Source organism: Anomaloglossus baeobatrachus, chromosome 2 (genome assembly GCF_048569485.1).
Source record: "Anomaloglossus baeobatrachus isolate aAnoBae1 chromosome 2, aAnoBae1.hap1, whole genome shotgun sequence".
Taxonomy (NCBI): domain Eukaryota; kingdom Metazoa; phylum Chordata; class Amphibia; order Anura; family Aromobatidae; genus Anomaloglossus; species Anomaloglossus baeobatrachus.
The window spans coordinates 212,880,992-212,905,278 of record NC_134354.1 but is presented as its reverse complement, the minus strand read 5'-3'; the positions used below and the strand labels follow the sequence as shown (position 1 = coordinate 212,905,278).

Sequence of the window (24,287 nt, the reverse complement as noted above, 5' to 3'; positions counted from 1 at the left end):
AAACATATGATCATTAGATTTTATTTTTTTGTAAATACTTTTGCTAGTCTAATGAAAAAAAAAAGACTAAACAGCCATTCACATGTCTCGTGCATCAGCCGAACTTCTACTTAAAGGGAACCTGGCATGTAAATAAAAACACTATTAACTTGCAGATATGAGGTTAATCTGCACGTTAATATCTTTCTGATGCTGCCGGGAGGAAATTAACTTTTTTCCTCCCAGCAGCCTCAGGCTTTTAGTTACAGGGGCATGACCAGCACAGTTTCAGTCACTGCTCCGTGCATTGTGAATGGCGGCGGTAACCAAGCCCCTGGCACTGAGTGATAGTCAAGGCTCAGCATTATAGTACAGAAACAGAGTTAATAGAATTTATTTTTTTTTTTTACAAAACAGGTTCCCTTTAAGACCCTTGATCCTCTGTGAAAAGGTAGCACTACAGATTAAGACTGACCTCAAACTTCAAAGGGTACAAAAAACAACTAATCACAAAAGCCTAGTACACCACAGAGCAGCTAGGACACTATCGGAAGGAATGTCTTGTCTTTTTGTTGTAGACATCCACACAATAGACCTAACTGTTGTATGCCGCTGGTGGGAAAATGACAATGAAGGTCACGTAATGCTCTTTCCATGAGTTAATTGGAGCTTTTAAGAAAAGGCCCCGTCACACACACAGATAACTCTTTGGCAGATCTGTTGTTGCAGTGAAATCATGGACATATTGATCCATTTGTACACAGCCACAAACCTGGCACTGATTGTCCACAATTTCACTGCAACCACAGATCTGCCGCAGATTTATCTCTGTGTGTGACAGGGCCTAAAGTCTGTTCAAACAAACCGCTATATTGTGCTGGTAATGGGCTTCCCACAAAGGTGGACATATGCTTTCAGAAAGCCTAGGGGGCCACCTCAAAGACTCGCTCTGGTCTGGATACTAAGGGCGCACTTACACTGGCCGACTGACCGTCTAAGGACCAAAGGCCCGTTACATGCAAGCTGATCTCCAGTCGCTTAGGGTATTGTAATTTTATTCATTATTCTGGTGCATTTTACACACCAAATACACTGAAAACACAGCAAACATTCCATGTGTGAACATACACCTAAAGCACCACGCCTAAAGTTTTATTTACTTTTTTTTAATGCTGCAGTGGCACTTTAAATGCAAAGCCTCTGCCCTCTTACGCTCCGACGGCTTCATTGTTTTTCTACACCACTCCAGTCCCAACTTGTGCACATAAGCTCTGAATGGCAGGAAAACACAAGCTCCCAATGCAAGTCTACGAGAGCCAGAACGAGGCCAGAACGAGTCTCTCATAGACTTGTATTGAGTTGGCAACTCTGGAACGCACTCCATGACACACTGCAGCAGCCAGCAAGTCACAAGAGACCGATTGGAGCAACGATGGAACAAGATGAAGACGGTGGTATATAACTAAGATGGGACTTACATTTTTACATTTAGGCCAAAGACACACGGCAAGAAAAATGGTGCGAGTGGAGTGTGATAAAACATCGCATTCCACTCGGACCAATATTAGCCTGTGTGTCAGCGTACATGAGCGATTATTTTCTCAGCCCTAATCGGACCGAGAAAAGAATCACAGCATGCTGCGCTTATAATACGATCATTGTGAATGGGGCGAGAGAAAAATCGCACTGCACTCGCAGTACACCGGTGTACCGCTAGTGCAGGGCGAGAATGGCAATAGCCGGCAACGGAGGAGAGGAGATAAATCCCTCTCTACCCTCCTCAGTGCCAGCCCTCCCCCCGCAGCTGAAGTCCGCTCGCACGGTCGGACCTCAGTCGCAGGGACACTCGCATGACACTCGGTGTGCTGCCAGCGTTAGCTGAGTGTCACGCGAGGATCACAATAGTGCCCTGTGTGGCCTCAGCCTTCAAGCATCACTACTACAGTGAAAAAAGAAACGCTGGAGTGCTGCTTTAATGGCCTGTTTAGACAGACACACAGAACAATTGTTAATTCGATCGTTCTTCGCACACAAAATATCATCTTGGCTCTTGTATACACAAAACAATGTGCTGCCGAGAATACATAGCTGATGTAGTTGATCAGCTGTCTAATTTTTTTTAGCCAGCTTTGATCCTAGTCTTGCATCACACTTACCTACTAGAAGCACCTCTCCAGCATTTTTTGTTATTCTTCATTGCTGGAGTGATGCTTTTAGTCTCAGGTCCCTGAACCTACTCTTATGCTCACCCTCTGATGTCTCCACCTTTTACAGACCCTGCTCCGCTCCTGCGGCACCATCTTGTGACAGCAAGTTCTGACTAGCTGGAAGTTAGAAGTTACGTCACACGCTCTCAGTGCAAGTCTATGAGAGCCAGAACGAGGCTCTCATAGAATTTCATAGAAGAATGACCTCTAACTGGAACTGCCGGCAGGTCACAAACTGCTGGAGACCAACTGAAGCGGTGTGGTTAGAAGATGAAGACGGTGGCGGGTGAATATAAGACTAGGGGTAGGGAACTTAGATGTAAAGAACCACTCCAATGGCAAAAAAAAAATGCTTGATTAGTGCCATCCTTGTTGCATACTAGTGTTCACTGACTGATGGAAGAAGTTAGGAAACATCCCATCCGTTTTTTTTTTCCTTTAAGTTTATACACTGACCAAAAACAGCTGAAATTCCGTTTTATTGATCTCCGAGTCCGGGGCATAGCAGGAGATGCAGACTTTGGTCTTGTATCGGTTACAAATACAGTAAAGGCCCCTCTATCGGAGGACGTATGGCGCTTACACCTTTATTGGACACTAGTAAATTAATTAGATCGCGTACAACCATTTCCTAATATGACCTCCATTTTTCAGAGTTGCAATGATAAGGGTTATAATTTACCCTGTACGGTTTAAAACCAAATCAGTCATTTGTCCGAAGTTACATGGAGTAAACACAACTTGTAACAGAATCTCAGGTCATTGCTTCACTTACACAATCAACACTAACCATGGAGCTAATCATTCTTCAGTATGACAATTGCCATGGGGAACGTACACAAACAGCACAATGTAAAGCGGACGCTCTGTTTATATACAGAAGTGGCCATGTCAGACTTAAGCCTGCTTTAGGCTAAGTTCACACTTCAGTTGTTTTCAATCCGTCAGGTCCGTCAGCAACGGATCAGTTGTTTTTTAGATGTCAACTGATGCAACTGATGTGTTTTTCACAGGATTCCTTTCACAGGAATCCTGTGAAAAAACGGATCAGTTGCGTCCGTTACATCCGCTGTGCGTCCGTTTTTTGACGGATCAGTCATGATCCGTCTGTGTTTGGGACAGCCCAGTGGGCGTGCCAAACATGCTGGGCATGCTCAGTAGAGCATGACGGAATCCTGCGCTGGATTCCGTTGTAAGACGGATTACGACGGAATCCAGCACCATAGACATACATTACAAGCTTGACGGATGGCGACGGATTCCTGTGCGGCGCGTTAATTTTGACGGCCCGAAAAACGTTACATTCTGCGTTGCTCCCCGCTCGGCGGTCAGTCAAAAACGACGGACCGCGACGCAGCGGATGCAACGCAGGGTCATCAGTCGCAATCCGTCACTAATAGAAGTCTATGGGGGAAAACAGGATTCCTGCAAAATATTTTGCAGGATTCCTTAATTCCTCAAGGCTACGGATTGTGACTGATGCAAAACAACTGAAGTGTGAACTTAGCCTTACATGTTACGATTTCGCATACGATATCGTATGCGATTTGCAACGCCCCCATCGTATGTGCAGCACGTTCAATTTGTTGAACGTGCCGCACAAACGATTAACCCCCGTCACACATACTTACCTTCCATACGACCTCGATGTGGGCGGCGAACGTCCACTTCCTGGAGTGGGAGGGACGTTCGGCGTCACAGCGACGTCACGTGGCAGCCGGCCAATAGAAGCGGAGGGGCGGAGATAAGCGGGACGTAAACATCCCGCCCACCTTCTTCCTTCCGCATTACCGGCCGGGAACCGCAGGACGTAGGTAAGATATGTTCATCTTTCCCGGGGTGTCACACACTGATGTGTGCTACCCCGGGTACGATGAACAATCTGACGTGCAATTCTAGAGAAATGAACGGCGTGCGTGCGATGAATGTTTTACCGTTCAATCGCAATCGCACGTATCTGTCACACACTGCAATGTAACTAACGATGCCGGATGTGCGTCACTTACGACGTGACCCCGCCGACACATTGTAAGATACATTGCAGCGTGTAAAGCGGGCTTTACACCTCCAGATGCCACAGGCTGAATGTGACCCAATCTACCCCGAAAACCAAGATATCTGCATCTGTCGGATATTATTATATACAGAATGTAAAAGATTGCAGGCTAAGTTCACACTTGCGCTTTGGGGCCCAGATTTAAAAAACAAAAATAAAAAAACTATGGGAAAGAAGATATATACAGCTACATAGTGACGTAGGGCTGATTCTCACTTGCGAGTTTCTCGCAGTAGAGCAATGCGAGAAAAACTCACATTGGAATCGGACACATGTTAGTGAATGATTCAGCTCGCAGTTGCGATTTTTTTCTCAGTCCAAATCGGACTGAGAAAAAAAATCGCAGCATGCTGCTTTTTTGCGAGTTTCTACTGCGAGTTTCTCCAATGCAAGTCTATGGGAGCGTGTAAAAAAATCGGATGTCCCGGGACGGCACTCACACCATCCTAGTGACATCCGATTTTCTAAATACATTTCTCGCATGTTTCCTAAAACACTGGAAACGAGCGATGTCTCCCAATGTCTGTCAATCACTATTCTATGTCAGTCGGTTTCTCCCTCTCGGTCTGTCGGTCTGTCGCTCGGTCGGTCTGTCGCTCGGTCACTATCTCTGTCCCTCCCTCTCTGTCCATGTCGGTCTATCCCTCTCCCCCCCTCTCTCATACTCACCGATCCCCGATCACCGGCGCTGCACGGTGTTCACACTGCTCTGGCGGCTTCTCCTCTTTTGAAAAAGCCGGCCGCTCATTAAACAATCTCGTATTCCCTGCTTTCCCCGCCCACGGCACCTATGATTGGTTCCAGTCAGACACGCCCCCACGCTGAGTGAGATCTGTCACACTGCAACCAATCACAGCAGCCAGTGGACGTGTCTATGCTGTGCAGTAAAATAAATAAATAATTTAAAAAAAAAAAACGGCGTGCGGTCCCCCCCAATTTTAATACCAGCCAGATAAAGCCATACGGCTGAAGGCTTGTATTCTCAGGATGGGGAGCTCCACGTTATGGGGAGCCCCCCAGCCTAACAATATCAGTCAGCAGCCGCCCAGAATTGCCGCATACAATATATGCGACAGTTCTGGGACTGTACCCGGCTCTTCCCGATTTGCCCTGGTGTGTTGGCAATCGGGGTAATAAGGAGTTAATGGCAGCCCATAGCTGGAACTAAATCCTAGATTAATCATTGCAGGCGTCTATGAGACACCCCCAATGATTAACCTGTAAATTAAAGTTAATAAACGCACAGTGAAAAAATCCTTTATTTGAAATAATAAACAATAATAAAGTGGTGAACGAGGGTCTTTGTTAAGTACCCAAAAAACCCATCCTTGTCCGACGTAATCCACGGAGGTCCCTCGACGCTCTCAGCTCTGCTTCATGAAGGTGACAGGAGCTGCAAAAGACACCGCCCCTCCTGTCAGCTCCACGCAGCAACTGAGGTGAGTATCGCGATCAGCTGATGTCAGTCAGGTTACTCGCGGCCACCGCTGGATCCTCCAACAGTGACAGTAAGTCACCCAAGTGACAGCGATGAAGTCACAGGTGAGTTGCGGTCACAGGGGGAGGATCCAGCTAGCTGCGTGTAACCTGAGTGACAGCAGCGCTAATCGCACTGCTCAATTCAGTCACTCAGGGGATTAGCGGTCACAGACAGAGCCGCGGCATGACAATGAAGTCAGGTGAAGTTCACCCGAGTTCATTCAGATCGTGCGTCTCTGTCTGTGTCTGCTGTCATCTGCCATTCAGCTCTGCTACATGGCTGTCTGTGGCTGCTGTCAGCGGCCATGTAGCAGAGCTGAATGGCAAATGACATAGTAAAAACGGATCCCCTACGCATTACACACGCATTACACACGCTAAGCAAGTCATTAAGTTAAAAAAAAAAAGCATTGCACTTGCATTGCACTCTGACCTAAAAAGTGAACTAAAATCAGCAGAGGTTTTTCAGCCAACTCGGACCGATTTTACTCGCATAGATGTGTTTCCAGCCTTAGGCCTCGCCTATACGCACGAGTGTCTGTAGGTAAATGTTTGCATAGTAAAGAGTAAAATGTAACTTAGATTTCAGGCGAAGATGTCGGAGTCTACCTCCAATTTTCTCTAGCTCATCCATCCTCTTCCCACTCCCCTCTCCATAAACTTCTATGAGCAGCAACTCATCTCATGCCGCAGCAACGTGAACATCTGAATTCACCGAACACAGATTTTATCCATGAACTAAGGCTATGTGCGCACGTTGCGTACAGTTCACTGCAGAAATTTCTGCAGCGATCTGAAGAGCACATGTGCGCTTCTAATCGCTGCAGAAAATGTTTGTAGTGAAGCCGATTCCATGCGCTCTGCCTGCAGCTCCTCCCATAGACAGAGCAGGAGCTGCCGGCAAAGCGCACGGAAGAAGTGACATGTCACTTCTTTTTATGCAGCGCTTCGGCAGTAGCCGAAGCGCTGCGCTCTAAAGCGCCACGTGCGCACGGCCCCTGCACAATCTCCATAGACTGTGCAGGGGACGCAGGACGCATGCAGTAACTGCATGTATTTGCGCAACGTGCGCACATAGCCTAAGAGTGAAAGAACAACATAGGAGGTAAAAGAAGTAGAATTTTCTGATAAGATATATTAAAGTTTCTTAGGCTGCTTTCACACATCCGGTTTTTGCAGTGCGGCACAATACGGCGCCTTGCAGAAAAAACGCAACCGTTTTTTTGCCGACAGTTGCGTTTTTCTGCATAGACTTGCATTAGCGCCATGTGTTACTTATCAGGCTCCTTGATGTAGTATTGAGAAAATCACTGTTTTCTCAGCAAGACACTATCACTAGAGGACTAGGTAATCTGCTGACATGTAGTCCAACCACGTCCTCATCATGCAGTGTAGTCAGAAAGCTGCCAATCAGTGGAGTGGGTGGGGATATACAGGGCTCAGCATTCAGAGGACTGGTACTGATTTTATCAAATCTGCAGCAAGCAGCCCAGTAAGTGACAGATCACTGGAATCAGGGTCTCTGTCTCTATATCATGCTGCTCTCAGATGAGAGCAACAACCTGCTGACATCTTCCCTTTAATCCGTCCTCCCACATGATTGACTTCCGATCCAGCTGACTGCACTGAACACTACCTTCCACAGTCACTGCACCCGTATCTGCTACTTCATTCTGAACTGCCAGCATTTTATTGCAGACGCGCGGCAGACAGTGGTATTCAAGCCCAAGAAGTGGGTATAATCAGCAAATGCCAAGCAAACCAGTCACCTAAACAGGAAAGAAAAGCGATGTAAAGAAACTCTCCGGCGTATAGGCTCTGTATGACGCTAGAAAATCCTCAGGTGCTGCAGCTTCAGAAACACAAAACCTGTGGGAATTCACAATCCTGTATTATCTCAGTGACAGCCCGACACACAAAAATGTACCCCAGCCGCATCTGCATGTCAGACAGCGGGGCTCATGTAGCGATGTGTATTTACAGGGAGAACGGAAACAAGTAAACTACGAGATACGATGTGGATACGTGGGCCGCTATGTTTGTTACTTGTTACACCAAGTTCCCACGACTCGTTCTTTCCACTAGGTATCTTTATTCCTCCAGCAAAGTGAGCAGAATGTATAGAAATCTCACACCCATTATGCAGGTTTTGTATTTTTAGGCGCTGTGCGCACTGGGAAATGGTAAATCTGCACCCTCTGACAGAATACTGCACCCCCGGCAAAAACCGCGGTAAAAACGCATCTGCAATTTTACCGCGGGTTGATCCCTGCAGTTGTTTTACTATTATATAAGGAAAAAACCGCGGTACCTGCGGAAAAGAAGTGACATGCTACTACTTTTTTGCTGCAGAAATTCTGCAGCAAAACCTATAGGAAAAAAAACGCAGTGTGCGCACAACATTTTTTATTTCCCATAGATTTTGCTGGGGAAGGACTGCAGGAAGGTTATGAACAAAAACTGCAGCATTTCTGCAGCAAAAACAGCGGCAAATATGCGGCTAAAAATGCAGTGTGCGTACAGAGCCTTATACTGTGCAAACTGACCCTGCGGGGTGGTTTCGAAATCCACAGCATGTCAATTCCTCTTGGGGTAAATGTGCGTTTTATTTGCGGATTTTAACCATAAACTTAAACGAGATGAGAAAAATCTGTAAATAAATTAAAAAAAAGTGACAGCTCAGCCGATCGCGCTACTCACCTCATTTGCTGTGTGGAGGTGACCGGAGCGGCGGTGTCTTCTGAAGCTCCTGTCACCTTCATGCTGGAAGCGACGCTGGAGGTCCGTGGATTACGCCGGATATGGAGGGCTTTTTGGGGCTTATTAAATTGGTAATGAGGGAATTTGTTTGTGTTTTTTATTTCTAATAAAGGATTTTTTCGGGTGTGTGTGTTTATTTACTGTAACTTACAGATTAATCATGGAGGGTGTCTCATAGACGCCTGACATGATTAATCTAGGATTTAGTGGCAGCTATGGGCTGCCATTAACTCCTTATTTCCCCGATTTGCCAACGTACCAGGGCAAATCGGGAAGAGCCGGGTACAGTCCCAGAACTGTCGCATATAATGTATGCGGCAATTCTGGGCGGCTGCTGGCTGATATTGTTAGGCTGGAGGGCTCCCCATAACGTGGAGCTCCCCATCCTGAGAATACCAGCCTTCAGCCGTATGGCTTTATTTGGCTGGTATTAAAATTGGGGGGGACCGCACGCCATTTTTTTTAATTATTTATTTATTTCACTGCACAGTATAGACACGCCCACCGGCTGCTGTGATTGGGTGCAGTGAGACACCTGGCACGGAGCGTGGGGGCGTGTCTCACTGCAACCAATCATAGGCGCCTGTGGGCGGGGAAAGCAGGGAACACGAGATTGTTCGGCCGGCTTTTTCAAAATAGTAAAAGCCGCCGGAGCAGTGTGAACGCCGTGCAGTGCAGTGCCGCGCCGGGGATCGGTGAGTATGAGAGAGGGCAGCTAACTTCAGTCACTCGGGGGATTAGTGGTCATCGGTGAGCCCTTCACTGGTGACCGCTAATCAGGACGCGGCACAGACAGAGCCGCAGCATGACAATGAAGTCGGGTTAAGTTCACCCGAGTTCATTCTGATTGTGCGGCTCTGTCTGCTGTCATCTGCCATTCAGCTCTGCTACATGGCTGTCTGTGTCTGCTGTCAGCGGCCATGTAGCAGCGCTGAATGGCAGATGACATAGTAAAAAATACGCATTACACACGCATTACACACGCTAGTAAAATCATTAATTTATTCAGAAATAGCATCGCACTTGCGTTGCACTCGCACCTAACGTGAACTAAAATCAGACGAGTTTTTTTCAGCCCAGTCGGACCGATTTTACTCGCATAGATGTGTTTCCACCCTTAGACTCATCTATTAAAACTGTTCCTTCTGTTGTTTGTCATTTTAACACTAGAACTACTGGACTCGTGACACCTATATAGAAATACATGGTGCAAAGTAGTCAAAATGACTACCTCAGTAGTTCTAGTGTCAAAACCAATAAACAAATTAAACCTAACCCATTCAGTCCATTCATTACCTTATTATTCAATCTGCTAACCTACATACCCATTCTAGACTACCGGATACGTTCGAATCGGGCCACCTTCTAATATATATATATATATATATAACGCAAGACACCTCATTTAGCTAATTGGTACTGAAATACTACAACAAAAACTCCCCGAATACACAATGTGTGAACACGGCCTTGGTGGTGTCGGTCATGCGCCAGACCTGGGACAACATTTCGTCATCAGAGCCCAAACATAACCTTTCACATAAAACACAATGTTTGGGAGCTCCATCATGGGATCAGCATGTGACACCGACACACTGAAGAAATGGCTGACCTCAATCCCTAACAAGAACGTATAGAAATAAAGGCATTAAGTCAATGACATGGCTCGGCATTTCTGCTGGAATGTCTACCCTCGGGATGTCATGGCTATGGAGGAGGTCAGGCGAAGGGTCAAAATACTTGACGCCCAACCATTTCCCCCCCAAAGATAAACAATATGTCCGGCACATGGACAAAACATCACTATAACCACATGGATACAAAGAAAGGGCACAAGCATTTGTGACTTATTGGGCTTTTGTCAAAAGAGGGGGAAGCAAAGATCCTGTGCAGCCTGTTATCACAGCCAAGGTCAGAGATTAGTGAACGAGTCTGCCAGCAAAAGTCAAGTTGTGTCAGGGTACAAGAGCGGCAAATCTGCAGATTCTCAGCTTTTTTGGAGTCCTGAAAAGAAATTGTGAACCTTTCGGCAGCAGTACAGAAGCAAACGGCCATTAAGGTGCAGACGATGCTCTAGTGCTTGTCATCCCTCTTCCCTAAAATATCTGTAATTAAAAAGTAGCTTGAAAAGGCAAGTATAACAATAAGTCAAAGATATTTATGTATTCCTCCTCTTAAATCTAATCTTGGCTACAGCCAGCCTCCAGCAATCATTCATTAATTACTTACCCTCCAGTTTCTTCACATTTTACGCTGCTCTGATCACAAGCTCTCAATGCAAGTCTATGAGAGCCAAAATGAGGTTCTCTTAGATTTATATTGAAAAGTGATTTCCGGTTCAACTCCATGAATCACTACAGTGATCCAGTAGATAATATACTGCTAGAGACTGATAGAAGTGGCAAGGATAAGAGATGAAGACACCGGAGGGTGAGTATAAAAGTAGGAGCAGGGAACTTAGATAAAAAAAGTGTCATTCCAGTGGTAAAACAATAATAAAAACCACTGGAATGGTGCTTTAAAGGGTTGCCCAGATTAGGATTAAAGTTTGACAGCAGATAGGATTCTCTGATGCCGGCTGAGGGCAGTCGTGTGACCACAAGTATGCATACTTCTGCCCACTTTGAGACTAGACTTGTCTGACATCGCTCTATTTATCTGTATTGAGTGAAGCTACGCACGTCTAGTTGGCACATGACCCAATTTTTGTAAGTCGGATACTTGCAATCACGCACCCATTGGCTCGCAGCACTAAAGAATCCTGACAGCGGGCAGTGTGCGCGCTGTGAGAATTCCCATACAGTGACTGAAGACTTGGAACCAAAGCCTGGACACTTTAAAAATAAGCACCACACATATCATCTGTCTGCTGTCCATGATTGTCACAGACCAATACACTTGTATGGGTGATTTTCAGCAGTGCCTCAGATCAAAAAAAAATATCTTGTTATGAATTTTCTGCAGACACACAGTCCACAAAAAAAAAAAAAAAAAAAACAGACATGTGACTAGCTTCAAGACTAACATGGGCACATACGGTAATCTCTCAGGAAAGGGCATGTGAAAAATGAACATTTCAATGAGACATAAGGCTGGGTTCAGACATGATGTTGGAAGATTTATTCTTTTTTCAGAAAATAAAAAAAACAAAATTATATATACACACACAAGACATATTTCCGTTTTTATATGTAATATTTGAAATGGATTGGCCAAAAATGGAGGCTGTCCAGATGTTGGTGTCTAAATAGCATCTTTTTTATTCATACATAGTTGTTTCTTTTTTTTACCACATCCATTGAGTTCTATGGGAAAGTCTCATCCAAAAAAAACAGAAGACTAGCACATGCTAACTTAGTGGGGGTTTTTTGTTTTGTTTATTTCATGTGCAATCACATTGTGCAGAGACAAAACAAACAAACACAAAAAGGCCACTCACCGACACTATAATGGTGCCAGATACAGAGCCCACATAAAGGTGCAGGATATGGTACCCCCATAGTGGTGCCAGGTACAGGACCCCCACAACGGTGCCAGGTACAGGACCCGCACAACGGTGCCAGGTACAGGGCCCGCACAACGGTGCCAGGTACAGGGCCCGCACAACGGTGCCAGGTACAGGGCCCGCACAACGGTGCCAGGTACAGGGCCCGCACAACGGTGCCAGGTACAGGGCCCGCACAACGGTGCCAGGTACAGGGCCAGCACAACGGTGCCAGGTACAGGGCCAGCACAACGGTGCCAGGTACAGGGCCCGCACAACGGTGCCAGGTACAGGGCCCGCACAACGGTGCCAGGTACAGGGCCCGCACAACGGTGCCAGGTACAGGGCCCGCACAACGGTGCCAGGTACAGGGCCCGCACAACGGTGCCAGGTACAGGGCCCGCACAACGGTGCCAGGTACAGGGCCCGCACAACGGTGCCAGGTACAGGGCCCGCACAACGGTGCCAGGTACAGGGCCCGCACAACGGTGCCAGGTACAGGGCCCGCACAACGGTGCCAGGTACAGGGCCCGCACAACGGTGCCAGGTACAGGGCCCGCACAACGGTGCCAGGTACAGGGCCCGCACAACGGTGCCAGGTACAGGGCCCGCACAACGGTGCCAGGTACAGGGCCCGCACAACGGTGCCAGGTACAGGGCCCGCACAACGGTGCCAGGTACAGGGCCAGCACAACGGTGCCAGGTACAGGGCCAGCACAACGGTGCCAGGTACAGGGCCAGCACAACGGTGCCAGGTACAGGGCCAGCACAACGGTGCCAGGTACAGGGCCAGCACAACGGTGCCAGGTACAGGGCCAGCACAACGGTGCCAGGTACAGGGCCAGCACAACGGTGCCAGGTACAGGGCCAGCACAACGGTGCCAGGTACAGGGCCAGCACAACGGTGCCAGGTACAGGGCCAGCACAACGGTGCCAGGTACAGGGCCAGCACAACGGTGCCAGGTACAGGGCCAGCACAACGGTGCCAGGTACAGGGCCAGCACAACGGTGCCAGGTACAGGGCCAGCACAACGGTGCCAGGTACAGGGCCCGCACAACGGTGCCAGGTACAGGGCCCGCACAACGGTGCCAGGTACAGGGCCCGCACAACGGTGCCAGGTACAGGGCCCGCACAACGGTGCCAGGTACAGGGCCCGCACAACGGTGCCAGGTACAGGGCCCGCACAACGGTGCCAGGTACAGGGCCCGCACAACGGTGCCAGGTACAGGGCCCGCACAACGGTGCCAGGTACAGGGCCCGCACAACGGTGCCAGGTACAGGGCCCGCACAACGGTGCCAGGTACAGGGCCCGCACAACGGTGCCAGGTACAGGGCCCGCACAACGGTGCCAGGTACAGGGCCCGCACAACGGTGCCAGGTACAGGGCCCGCACAACGGTGCCAGGTACAGGGCCCGCACAACGATGCCAGGTACAGGGCCCGCACAACGGTGCCAGGTACAGGGCCCACACAACGGTGCCATGTACAGGGCCCACACAACGGTGCCATGTACAGGGCCCACACAACGGTGCCACGTACAGGGCCCACACAACGGTGCCAGGTACAGGGCCCGCACAACGGTGCCAGGTACAGGGCCCGCACAACGGTGCCAGGTACAGGGCCCGCACAACGGTGCCAGGTACAGGGCCCGCACAACGATGCCAGGTACAGGGCCCGCACAACGGTGCCAGGTACAGGGCCCACACAACGGTGCCATGTACAGGGCCCACACAACGGTGCCATGTACAGGGCCCACACAACGGTGCCACGTACAGGGCCCACACAACGGTGCCAGGTACAGGGCCCACACAACGGTGCCACGTACAGGGCCCACACAACGGTGCCAGGTACAGGGCCCACACAACGGTGCCACGTACAGGGCCCACACAACGGTGCCAGGTACAGGGTCCACACAGTGGTGCCAGGTACAGGGCCCACATAACTGTGCAGGATACGGGACCCCCATAGTGGTGCCAGGTACATGGACCCACATAGCGGTGCCAGATACAGGACCCGTGTCAATTCTATCTTTGCTCTTCTGTACCTCTATGTACTTGTAGTGCAGTACATCTGATGTCGCATTAGCTTGCCACCATATTGCTATGTGGTGCTTTGATAATGATGATTTCTACTAGTATATCTGGCCAACAGCATGGGCGACATGTTACCCCATATGCTATTGTTCGTTTCTATGGTGACGATTGAGGCTCCGGTGAATGTGTCGAACTGTTGCGAGCGTATGCGCATGTCTGCAGCGCTGTGCGGTTAGTTACTGATAATCCATACTTCCTGTTATCACCGCGATGTCTACCTATGTGCGATGCAGGAGTGATCTGATCAACTGGTAACAGAAGCGTCCCGATTCTTGTGCTTGTATATAAGGTATGAGACACCTAAGGAGTAGTCTCTTTATTGAGACCCTTTAATACAACAATAGCATCTGAGGTTACACAATGTCTGTCAGTGTGTGCCATGAAAGGAAACACAAGAATGGTTGGTATGACATTGTATTGTCGGAGTGACAGCGGCCATTTACCAATAATAGGGTCCGGCTGTGATCACACGTACAATCACGCCTGGTTCTCCAGGAAGTGACGTCGGACTCCAGAAGGTGTTGCTCTCAATGAGGCAAGTATTTAAAGGGGTTAGCCTGCTTATTTTGACTTTTTTTTATTATTACACTATTGGGCTACATTGGGGCAGGTAAGTAGATAGTGAGCACTTACCTGCCCTGTTGTCAGCCCCTCTCCCCAGGCTCAGAGTGGTCATGTGACCGCTCCTGCTGCGATTTTGCTGCTTCCGGTCATTTCATGTCAACATGGGCAGAACCATGTTGACATGAAAATCTGGAACAGCATGTTGCCGCCCTGCTGGGCTGTACAGTGCGTGGAGTCCCCGCCCCCCTTCCCTGCACCCTCCCACACATTTCCCCGCACCCCGTACTCTCCCCGCTCACGGTGTCACCGCCAGCACCGGGCCCCCTGCTCAGGATAGTAGGAAAGCCTGTGCAGTCTGTGTCCCGCTCCAGCCCCGCGGCTGCCTTCATTGCAGTGTGTGTGTCTGCCCGCATGCAGATTCTCGCCCTGCAGAGCTGGCAGCCGCCAGGAGGTTAGATGACATCATTACCTGCTGTGACGATCTCCTACTCACTCCTGTCAGCACGGTCACTGCCGCCTATGCTCGCTGCGTTTTCACGTCAATAGCGGTGACGTCATGGGCGATACTGCTGAGAACGCGGCGGGCATAGAAGGCAGTGACATCGCTGACAGGAGTGAAGAGGAGCTAATCACAGCAGCTAATGATCTCATCTGCCTCCTGGCAGCAGCGCTCAACATCCCCTGCAGTGACCTGGGCTATTGATGTTAGCTCAGGTCACTGCATTGCTCTCCCAGCCAATGGGGAACATTCTGTTCTTCATTGACTGGGAAATTGTCTATGGTATGGATAGTCATGTGTCCCCCTTATTGGATTACGCCGGACCCGGATTTAATTGTTCTTTTCAATAAATTGGTGAAAGAGGGAATGTTTTGGGGAGTGTTTTTTCAAATAAAACTTTTTTTGTTGTCTATTTTTTTTTTATTAGTGACTGGGTTGGTGATGTCGGGTATCTGATAAGACGCGTGACATCACTAACCCCAGGACTTGATGCAAGGTGACATTACACATCTGGCATCAACCCCATATATTACCCCGTTTGCCACCGCACCAGGGCAATGGGATGAGTTGGGGAAAAGCACCAGGATTGGCACATCTAATGGATGCGCCACTTCGGGGGCAGCTGCGGCCTGCTATTTTTAGGCTGGGGAGTGTCCAATAACAGTGGACCTCCCTAGTCTGAGAATATCAGACCCCAGCTGTCTGCTTTACCTCGGCTGGTGATCCAATTTGGGGGGGGACACACCATGTTTTTTGTTTTAAATTATTTATTTAATTTAAAATAGCGTGAGGTGCCCTCTGTTTTGGATTATCATCCAAGGTGAAGCTGCCAGCTGTGGTCTGCAGGCTACAGCCGTCTGCTTTACCCTAGCTGGCTACAAAAGATAGCACATAGCCCAAAGGACCCCATGTCGTATTTTATTTTTTTAATTATTTATTTTTTTGGCTAAATACAAGGCTAAGCACCCCTTACTGCCACATGAAAGGCACTAAAGGGTGCCAGCTTAGAATATGCAGGGGGTAGGACATTATACATGTCTTTCTCATCTATCTATTCATCTATCCATTATCTGTCTATCCCTCCATTCATTCATTCATTCATCCCTCTATCTCTGTCTCTATATCTATCTATTCATCTCTATATCTACTCATCTATTTATCTTTCTTGCTGCTTCCGTTTTTTGCGGTCCACAAAAAAAATGGAAGGCACACAGATGATACACAGATGCATCCGTACGGATGCATCCGTGACAAAATGGACCGTTGTTTGCGGACCGCAAAAACGGAACGGTCATGTGAATGTAGCCCACATGTGTTCCCTATGGGGGTAGGGGTCGGTACAGAACGATTGTGGTGGGGGGTGGGGGTCGGTACAGAGCGCCGTGTGTGTGTGTGTGGTGCAGAGCCCTATGTGGGGCTGGTATTTCCATTGCTAAAGTGATAACAGGTCAGGTGCTGGGCAGAATACTGACAGGGAATGTGTGTGCAGAGGGCGGGCAGGGGGTGAGGCTAGACAGTGAGGGCGGGCAGGGCCCGGGGCTGGACAGTGAGGGCGGGCAGTGCCAGCTCTAACTGAGGTTTTGCACAGGAAGTGGTCAGTTTGCTTGTGCTGAATGTAAACAAAGAGCTGCAGAGAATAAAGGGTGAATTCAAGAGGAACAAAAGTTAGAAAACAAAAAAAAACAATGTAGGGGTGATTTATATGACAATACAGCACAGATAGTCAACATTTTTTGGTAAGCTAATGTCGGACAACTCCTTTAAGCAGACAGGTCTTAGGCAGCCATGTGAGAACACCACATGGCCTGCTGCACAGCACTGTCAGGTTTTTTGGGGGGTAGTTTTCACAAAAAGATTAACTCCCTTATTCCCTGTGTGAATTTAAGTACCCATAAAATAAGGGCTTCATTTCACCTTCATATCTCCCCTGAGGAGCCCCACCATGGTGGATGAAACGTTTCAGGAGGTTGTATGATAGGGACATCACTTAGTGGGACAGACCACACTAGGAACTGTCCTTGTGAGGACGGGAGGCCAAGCACAAGGTACGACAGGGTTAATAGGGTCCTGTACCCCGCCTAAGGACCTCATATCTCATTTGTGAGGCCTCTTCATCAAGAACACATGGTGAGACCGAACCAATTTTTTTATATTTGAGCACGGAAACACTTTGAGCACTTTATTACTTTATACAAGGATTGTCTTTATGGGAAGGTATTTTAAAGTTATTAAACGTTATATTTTATAATTACACTGTGTCCCTGCTAGAGACATGATTATGCTTTGGATACAATATGTTGGCTTTATACCGACCAAACACAAATCAAAACTATAGTTGTTTGATATGTATATGGACCTCTCGACAGATGAGGAACGATCGGTTATGTCGAATTACAATGCAGGATCCTTCTGTCCCCTAAGCGGCTTCAAAGTATCCGGCAGCGGCTTATATCCATCCCCACTATAGTAAATATGCCTGCAAAGCTGACCTGAGCAAGCATGTACAGTATATGAGGAGTTTGGGACGTAAAGCATCGGTTCCATGACTCCGTTAATTGCGCCCACTCTACTTACACCATTAGTCGCTGCACCTCGCTGTGGCACAAGTAGACGATGACGCATCTTGTTGTGCACTGATGAGGGAGGGACGCCCAAGCTAGAAAGCTACCAAAACGGACGGTTACGGGCCTTTCATACTTTCAGAAATATGACGAAAACTAACTCACTTGGGGTCCAATGGATCCATGGGACTGAAGGTTAAAGGGAACCTGTTAGCATATGTTTTTTATTTAAATTGAGAGCCGCATAATAAAAAGGGACAGAAAGCCTGATGTCAATGATGTATCACTTATTAGGCTGTGCGCTGTAATTTCAATACAATCAGCATATCAGCAGAGGAGCAGAGGAATGTTAATGTGTAACCCCACCCCCATCATTGATTGGCAGCTTGCTCACAAAGTACACAGGAAGCTGCCAATCGGGAGTGGGCGGGGTTATCCACAGCTCAGCATTCAGAGAGCTTCTACATTTGCACTTGAGAAAACAGGGATTCTATCCAAACTACACTACACAGTCCACTAAGAGACACATAGCTGGAATCAGGCTTACTACCCTGCATTATGTTACTCTGAGATTACATAGAAAAACCTGCTGACTAGTGATGAGCAAGCACTACCATGCTCGGGTGCTCAATACTTGTAACAAGCAGTTAGATCCTCGGATGGGCACGACTTGAGTTCCCGAGTATAATGGAAGTCAATGGGGGACTCAAGCATTTTTACAGGAAATCTTCTGGAAAAATGCTTGAGTTCCCCATTTATTTTCACTATACACCGTGTGCAGAATTATTAGGCAGTTTGTATTTTAGAGGATTTTTTTATTATTGATCAACAACTATGTTCTCAATCAACCCAAAAGACTCATAAATATCAAAGCTTAACATTTTTAGAAGTTGGAGTGTTTTGTTTGTTTTTTTTAGATTTGGCTATCTTAGGAGGATATCTGTTTGTGCAGGTAACAATTACTGTGCAGAATTATTAGGCAACTTAATAAAAAACCAAATATATTTCCATCTCACTTGTTTATTTTCACCAGGTAAACCAATATAACTGCACAAAATTTAGAAATAAACATTTCTGAGATGCAAAAACAAAGCCCCCAAAAAATTAGTGACCAGTATAGCCACCTTTCTTTATGATGACACTCAACAGCCTGCCATCCATAGATTCTGTCAGTTTCTTGATCTGTTTATGATCAACATTGCGTGCAGCAGCCACCACAGCCTCCCAGACACTGTTCCGAGAGGTGTACTGTTTTCTCTCCCTGCAGATCTTACATTTTATGAGGGATCACAGGTTCTCTATGGGGTTCAGATCAGGTGAACAAGAGGGCCATGTCATTATTTTTTCCTCTGTTAGACCTTTACTGGCCAGCCACACTGTGGAGTAGTTGGATGCATGTCATGGAGAATTGTCCTGCATGAAAATCATGTTTTTCTTGAAAAATACCGACTTCTTCCTGTACCACTGCTTGAAGAAGTTGTCTTCCAGAAGCTGGCAGTAGGTCTGGGAGTTGAGCTTCACTCAATCTTCAACCCAAAAAGGTCCCACAAGGTCAACTTTGCTGATAACAGCCCATACCAGTACCCCACCTCCACCTTGCTGGCGTCTGAGTCGGAGCTCTCTGCCCTTTACTGATCCAGCCTCTGGCCCATCAAGAGTCACTCATTTCATCAGTCCATAAAACCTTTGAAACATCAGTCTTAAGATATTTCTTGGCCCAGTCTTGACGTTTTATCTTATGTTTCTTGTTCAAAGGTGGTCGTTTTTCAGCCTTCCTTACCTTGGCCATGTCCCTGAGTATGGGACCTTGTGCTTTTTGATACTCCAGTAACGTTGCAGCTCTGAAATATGGCCAAACTGGTGGCAAATGGCATCTTGGCAGCTTCACGCTTGATTTTCCTCAAATCATGTGCAGTTATTTTGCGTCTTTTTTGCCCAACACGCTTCTTGCGACTCTGCTGGCTATTTGCCATGAAACGCTTGATTGTTTGGTGATCACGCTTCAAAAGTTTGGCAATTTGAAGACTGCTGCATCCCTCTGCAAGACATCTCACAATTTTGGACTTTTCAGAGCCCATCAAATCTCTCTTCTGACCCATTTTGCCAAAGGAAAGGAAATTGCCTAATAATTAAGCACACCTTATATAGGGTGTTGATGCCATTACACCACACCCCTCTTCATTACAGAGATGCACATCACCTGATTTACTTAATTGGTATTTGGCTCTCAAGCCTATACAGCTTGGAGTAGGACAACATGTATAAAAATTATCATGTGATCAAAATACTCATTTGCCTAATAATTCTGCACACAGTGTATTTGGGTAATCGAATCGCAATTCATCCGAACGTCCAACTGGTTGTTACGAGTACAGAGGATGTTAGTGCTCGCTCCTCATTAATGCTGACAGATTCTCTTTAAGGTGTATGTCCATCTTAAATCATCTCGCCAAAAATAATTTCTGAATTAGTATGAACTAACAAGTCAGGTCTCGCCCTGCCTCTCCATTTTTGTAGCACGGTCTAACCAGGTAGCAATCGGTGTCCTCACCTAAAGAAGCTTTACCAGATCTCCTAATGAGAGAGATATTAATTTCCGATAAGGAGAGAAAACTTTGACAGAAGTTCTCCAGTGGATGGTTTTCATTTAGGAGCAAGTGTTTCCCCGTTTCTCAAGATAAGGGCAGAAAGCTGGAGAAGTAGGGTTCCAACCTCAGCATTCATGGTGCGCCAGCTGTCAAGGTTGCCATACAAAGTTCTTTCCACTACAGTAAGGTGTCGAGAGAAGCTTCTGAAGTAATGTGCACAAGTGGGATATTACTAGGTAATGAGGGTCTAGTGGAGGCGCAAACCGTGCCATGTGAAGTCCTCGGCACACATTCTGAAGCCCTCCTAGAGCTGCCTGCAGCAGAGATCATGGTGTTACAGTACACAGGATGGATCACAGGCTACAAATAATGTTACTCTGCTATTCAGCAGACACATCCCTCTCCCTATACATATGTACACATTTCATCCTCTCCCTGATACTGCCAGATTGCACAAGAACATACACGCATCACACTGGCAAATCCAGTACAACCCGACCAACTAGTTCTGGGGACAACTAAGGAATGCGGAGAGCTTGTCATCTGCCAGCCAAGGGCAAAGGTCATATAGTTCTAGAAATCCAGCATAGATGACCGAAATCAGCACTTATATGTGACACCATGCCGGATGCCCTCAGTCATGAACCCTGGTTTGTAGGTGACTCATTTATCAGGATATGTAGACTATTGCCGATGAGTGGGAGCCATTTTTCTCTTTCTGGTGTTGTGGAGGCCGTCCGAACACTACATATCAGTATGCAGGGAACGTCACACACGATGATCTCTACAGGAGCATGGAGAACTAGAAGTGTCACTCACTGGTCACAGCATGGACGCCGAATCTGCATCAGCTGGATACACAGGATATCAGAGGGGCTCGGAAAGAAGAAAATGGTCATGACACATTGTTATTTATGAAGCTTTTCTTTAAGAGTCAGTAAATGGAGAACTTTCCCAGGAGACCCCGGAAACCACTCCCGATTATAATCAGGTCTCATTTACTAATTCATTCACCTTTTTCTATCCTTTACAATTCCACGCAGGACCTGGAATATTAAGCCATCTATTATACGGTGCATCTGAATTTTGGCAGGGGGCATAATCCTTTATAATATTGGCACTTTTACATTCTATTCACATCTAGGAGTTATTTGTGGAGGTCACGTAGGAGAACAATACCAAGACCTACCATACCAGGTAATGTCTGATGACATGATGCCAGATTGAATTTACTATGATCCAGCGTGGACCTTACTAGTTCCAAACCAAGGATCTGAAAGTTCACCTTAAATGAACCCAAAACAGGTTCTTGTGAGGGGTAGAAAGAGTTAAACACATGTAGAAGTAACCAAACAGGATTGTTAGGCCTCGTGCACACATTGAGTATTTGTGAGGTTTTTTATATCAGCATCTGTAGCCAAAACCAGATGTTGGACAATTAGAGGTAAGTATAATAGAAACAGAGCCCCACTTCTGTATTTATTACCCACTCCCTAGGTAAAAAAAAACACCTCTCCAAATACTGAATGTGAGAACGTGGCCTAACAGGAACATCCTAAACTGCACCCCTATATTGTAGACAGCTCGGACTAGTGCGGAAATAGTGTAGGTGCCACATTCTGGGGGCAAGTAAAGGTTTAACTCATGGATCCTCAATAACGTGTCTGAACACTACCAAAGGGAGTATCACCTTTAGACTGGGGTGCATGTGACCCAAGTGTTGCTACTCCATCACAGCGCAAGCCAAGTAACGGGTCGCATTGTGACCTGACCAGCAAGGCGCAATAAGTCCAACCAGATTAGGTTTTTTGTGACTTGCTTGGTGCAGGACCCCCCCAATGACCTCAGGACCCCATTCACTTGTATTGCGCTGTGGCAGCTACATCTAGCGAACTTTGGTCGAAGTCGCCGTGTATCCCCAGCACAACATATTTGCAGCTCTCAATATGGAATATCAGCAGTTTAGATGTAAGGTCCATCAGAGATGTGAGACCTTCAGGGTGGACGCTGCGGTGGAATGAACCCCCCCAATAATCACAAGGATGTCTCCCCAGCACAGGGAAAGTCACTGGTGGGACCAGAGATCCAGGACAATCACACAGATGATGCTAGAAGTTGCTTCCAATATGGAATTGCTGACGGCTACGTCTCCGTGGAAGAATAAATGTGGTTAAATAATTGTTACTGATCACAAAAGTGGAAAAACATGAGCATTCAAAACCGCCACATATATAGGAATCGACATTAGCAAAGCCAGAAACATAAGCAAACAGGAATGTCCAAGCCTTACAGAAAATCTGACCTGGGCTCCGTGCCCGGCACATTACCTCAGCCTCCAAAATAAATTGCAGAAGGCACTTACCAGGTTTGACGGTCTTTAGACGGATGGGTTCCCTGAAGTGCCGGATCACTGCCAGGGTGTCACGGTGCGTAAGGCCACTGACCGGCGTGCCATTCACTTCCAGCAGTACATCCCCTTGGCTGGGTACTTTGCCCGCAATATAGCTGGCAGCATCCTCTCTGAGGCGGCCCAGGTACGGGAACTCTCCAAGCTCAGCACCCCCGCGGACCTCCAGAAGGGCAGTAGGGTCGCCCCCCATCCCCGATAACCCACATTCCTGCACTTTGCTCAACCAGTGCTTCTTCTTTTTCAGCGTTTTGGACATGGTGCCGCATACGGGAGACGGGCACTAATCTCGCCCCTCAACAGTTAGGATAATAGTCCAACAATGCCAAAAGAAAGACTACAACATGAAGAAATCAAAGACAACATACACGATGGCTCCAATTAATGAAGGACTAAACAGCTGGCATCAGTGACAGCACATCGGCAGCTCAGCGTACACCCATCCGGAGACATGTCACCCACCGAACCACACCGGTCACAGCGCCATGTCTGGGGAACCACCACAAGGATGGGTCCAGCTGTCCGAGCAGAGATGGGCTACTGGGGAGAGCAATGGGCCGGCTACCGGGGGAGAGCAATGGGCCGGCTACCGGGGGAGAGCAATGGGCCGGCTACCGGGGGAGAGCAATGGGCCGGCTACCGGGGGAGAGCAATGGGCCGGCTACCGGGGGAGAGCAATGGGCCGGCTACCGGGGGAGAGCAATGGGCCGGCTACCGGGGGAGAGCAATGGGCCGGCTACCGGGGGAGAGCAATGGGCCGGCTACCGGGGGAGAGCAATGGGCCGGCTACCGGGGGAGAGGAATGGGCCGGCTACCGGGGGAGAGCAATGCAAAATACAATTACTGAATAAAAACACAAAACTAAAAACAAATCAACCTACAACATCCAACAGCAAACAGGGGAAAGCATGGATGGAAGCCAGCCTGGGGAAACAAAGACCAGCGACCCTACATGCCCAGCACGCCACTCTATGGGGTCACTGGCAGCTGCAGACCACTTGTTATTAACCCATTAATGGCCACCACCCCCAAAAACTTTCCCCATGTGATGGATGATTACACACAGGTGGCTCACAGCTCTATACAGGGGATGATGGAGGCTCAGTCCTTAACCCCTGCTTGCCCTGCTTTGTACCCCAGCCTGTGTGATCCGGGGCTGACAGGCTGGAAAGTTCTGCGGGAGAAGTTAGCCTGGGATGGGGCAGAGGGGGTGTGCCAGGAAGCAGCCTGTCACTGGGATCCGTGCACATGGAACCAGTCCCTGTTGAATCTGGGGGAGGGGGCGCAGGGAGAGAAGCGGGAATCTTCTTCACAGACGCAGCTCCCCGGTGACTGCTCCGGTATCGCCCCCGGCTGCTGATCCAGCTGCAATCCTACCGCTCCACGTCCGGATGCTGCCTCGACGGAGACTAACAAGGGACTGGGAGCTAGAGAGGGTGCGCAACTCAGCGCGGGCTAGACCACGCCCATAATCCACGCTAGCCCCGCCCCTCAGAAAACAACGTACGTGTAATGCTCCAAGGGTCACGCCCACATTCCAATGCTGAACACGCCTACCTCAGAGACTAGCGTGACGTTGAACGTCCTCTAGTCTTTTGATAGCTATAACG

At 48.0% G+C, this 24,287-nt stretch overlaps 1 protein-coding gene across 3 annotated transcripts in view; it reads right to left on the bottom strand.

The window, feature by feature from the left end:
* MAGI3 (membrane associated guanylate kinase, WW and PDZ domain containing 3) overlaps positions 1-24,086 on the bottom strand; it is a 417,907-nt gene extending 393,821 nt beyond the window's left edge. For all 3 annotated transcript variants that reach the window (XM_075335593.1, XM_075335594.1, XM_075335595.1), the window contains exon 1: positions 22,633-24,086. In XM_075335593.1, coding sequence (XP_075191708.1) covers positions 22,633-22,936 — 304 coding nt within the window. In that variant the 5' untranslated portion in view covers positions 22,937-24,086. The remainder of the gene's footprint in view (positions 1-22,632) is intronic.
* Positions 24,087-24,287: the final 201 nt, after the last annotated feature.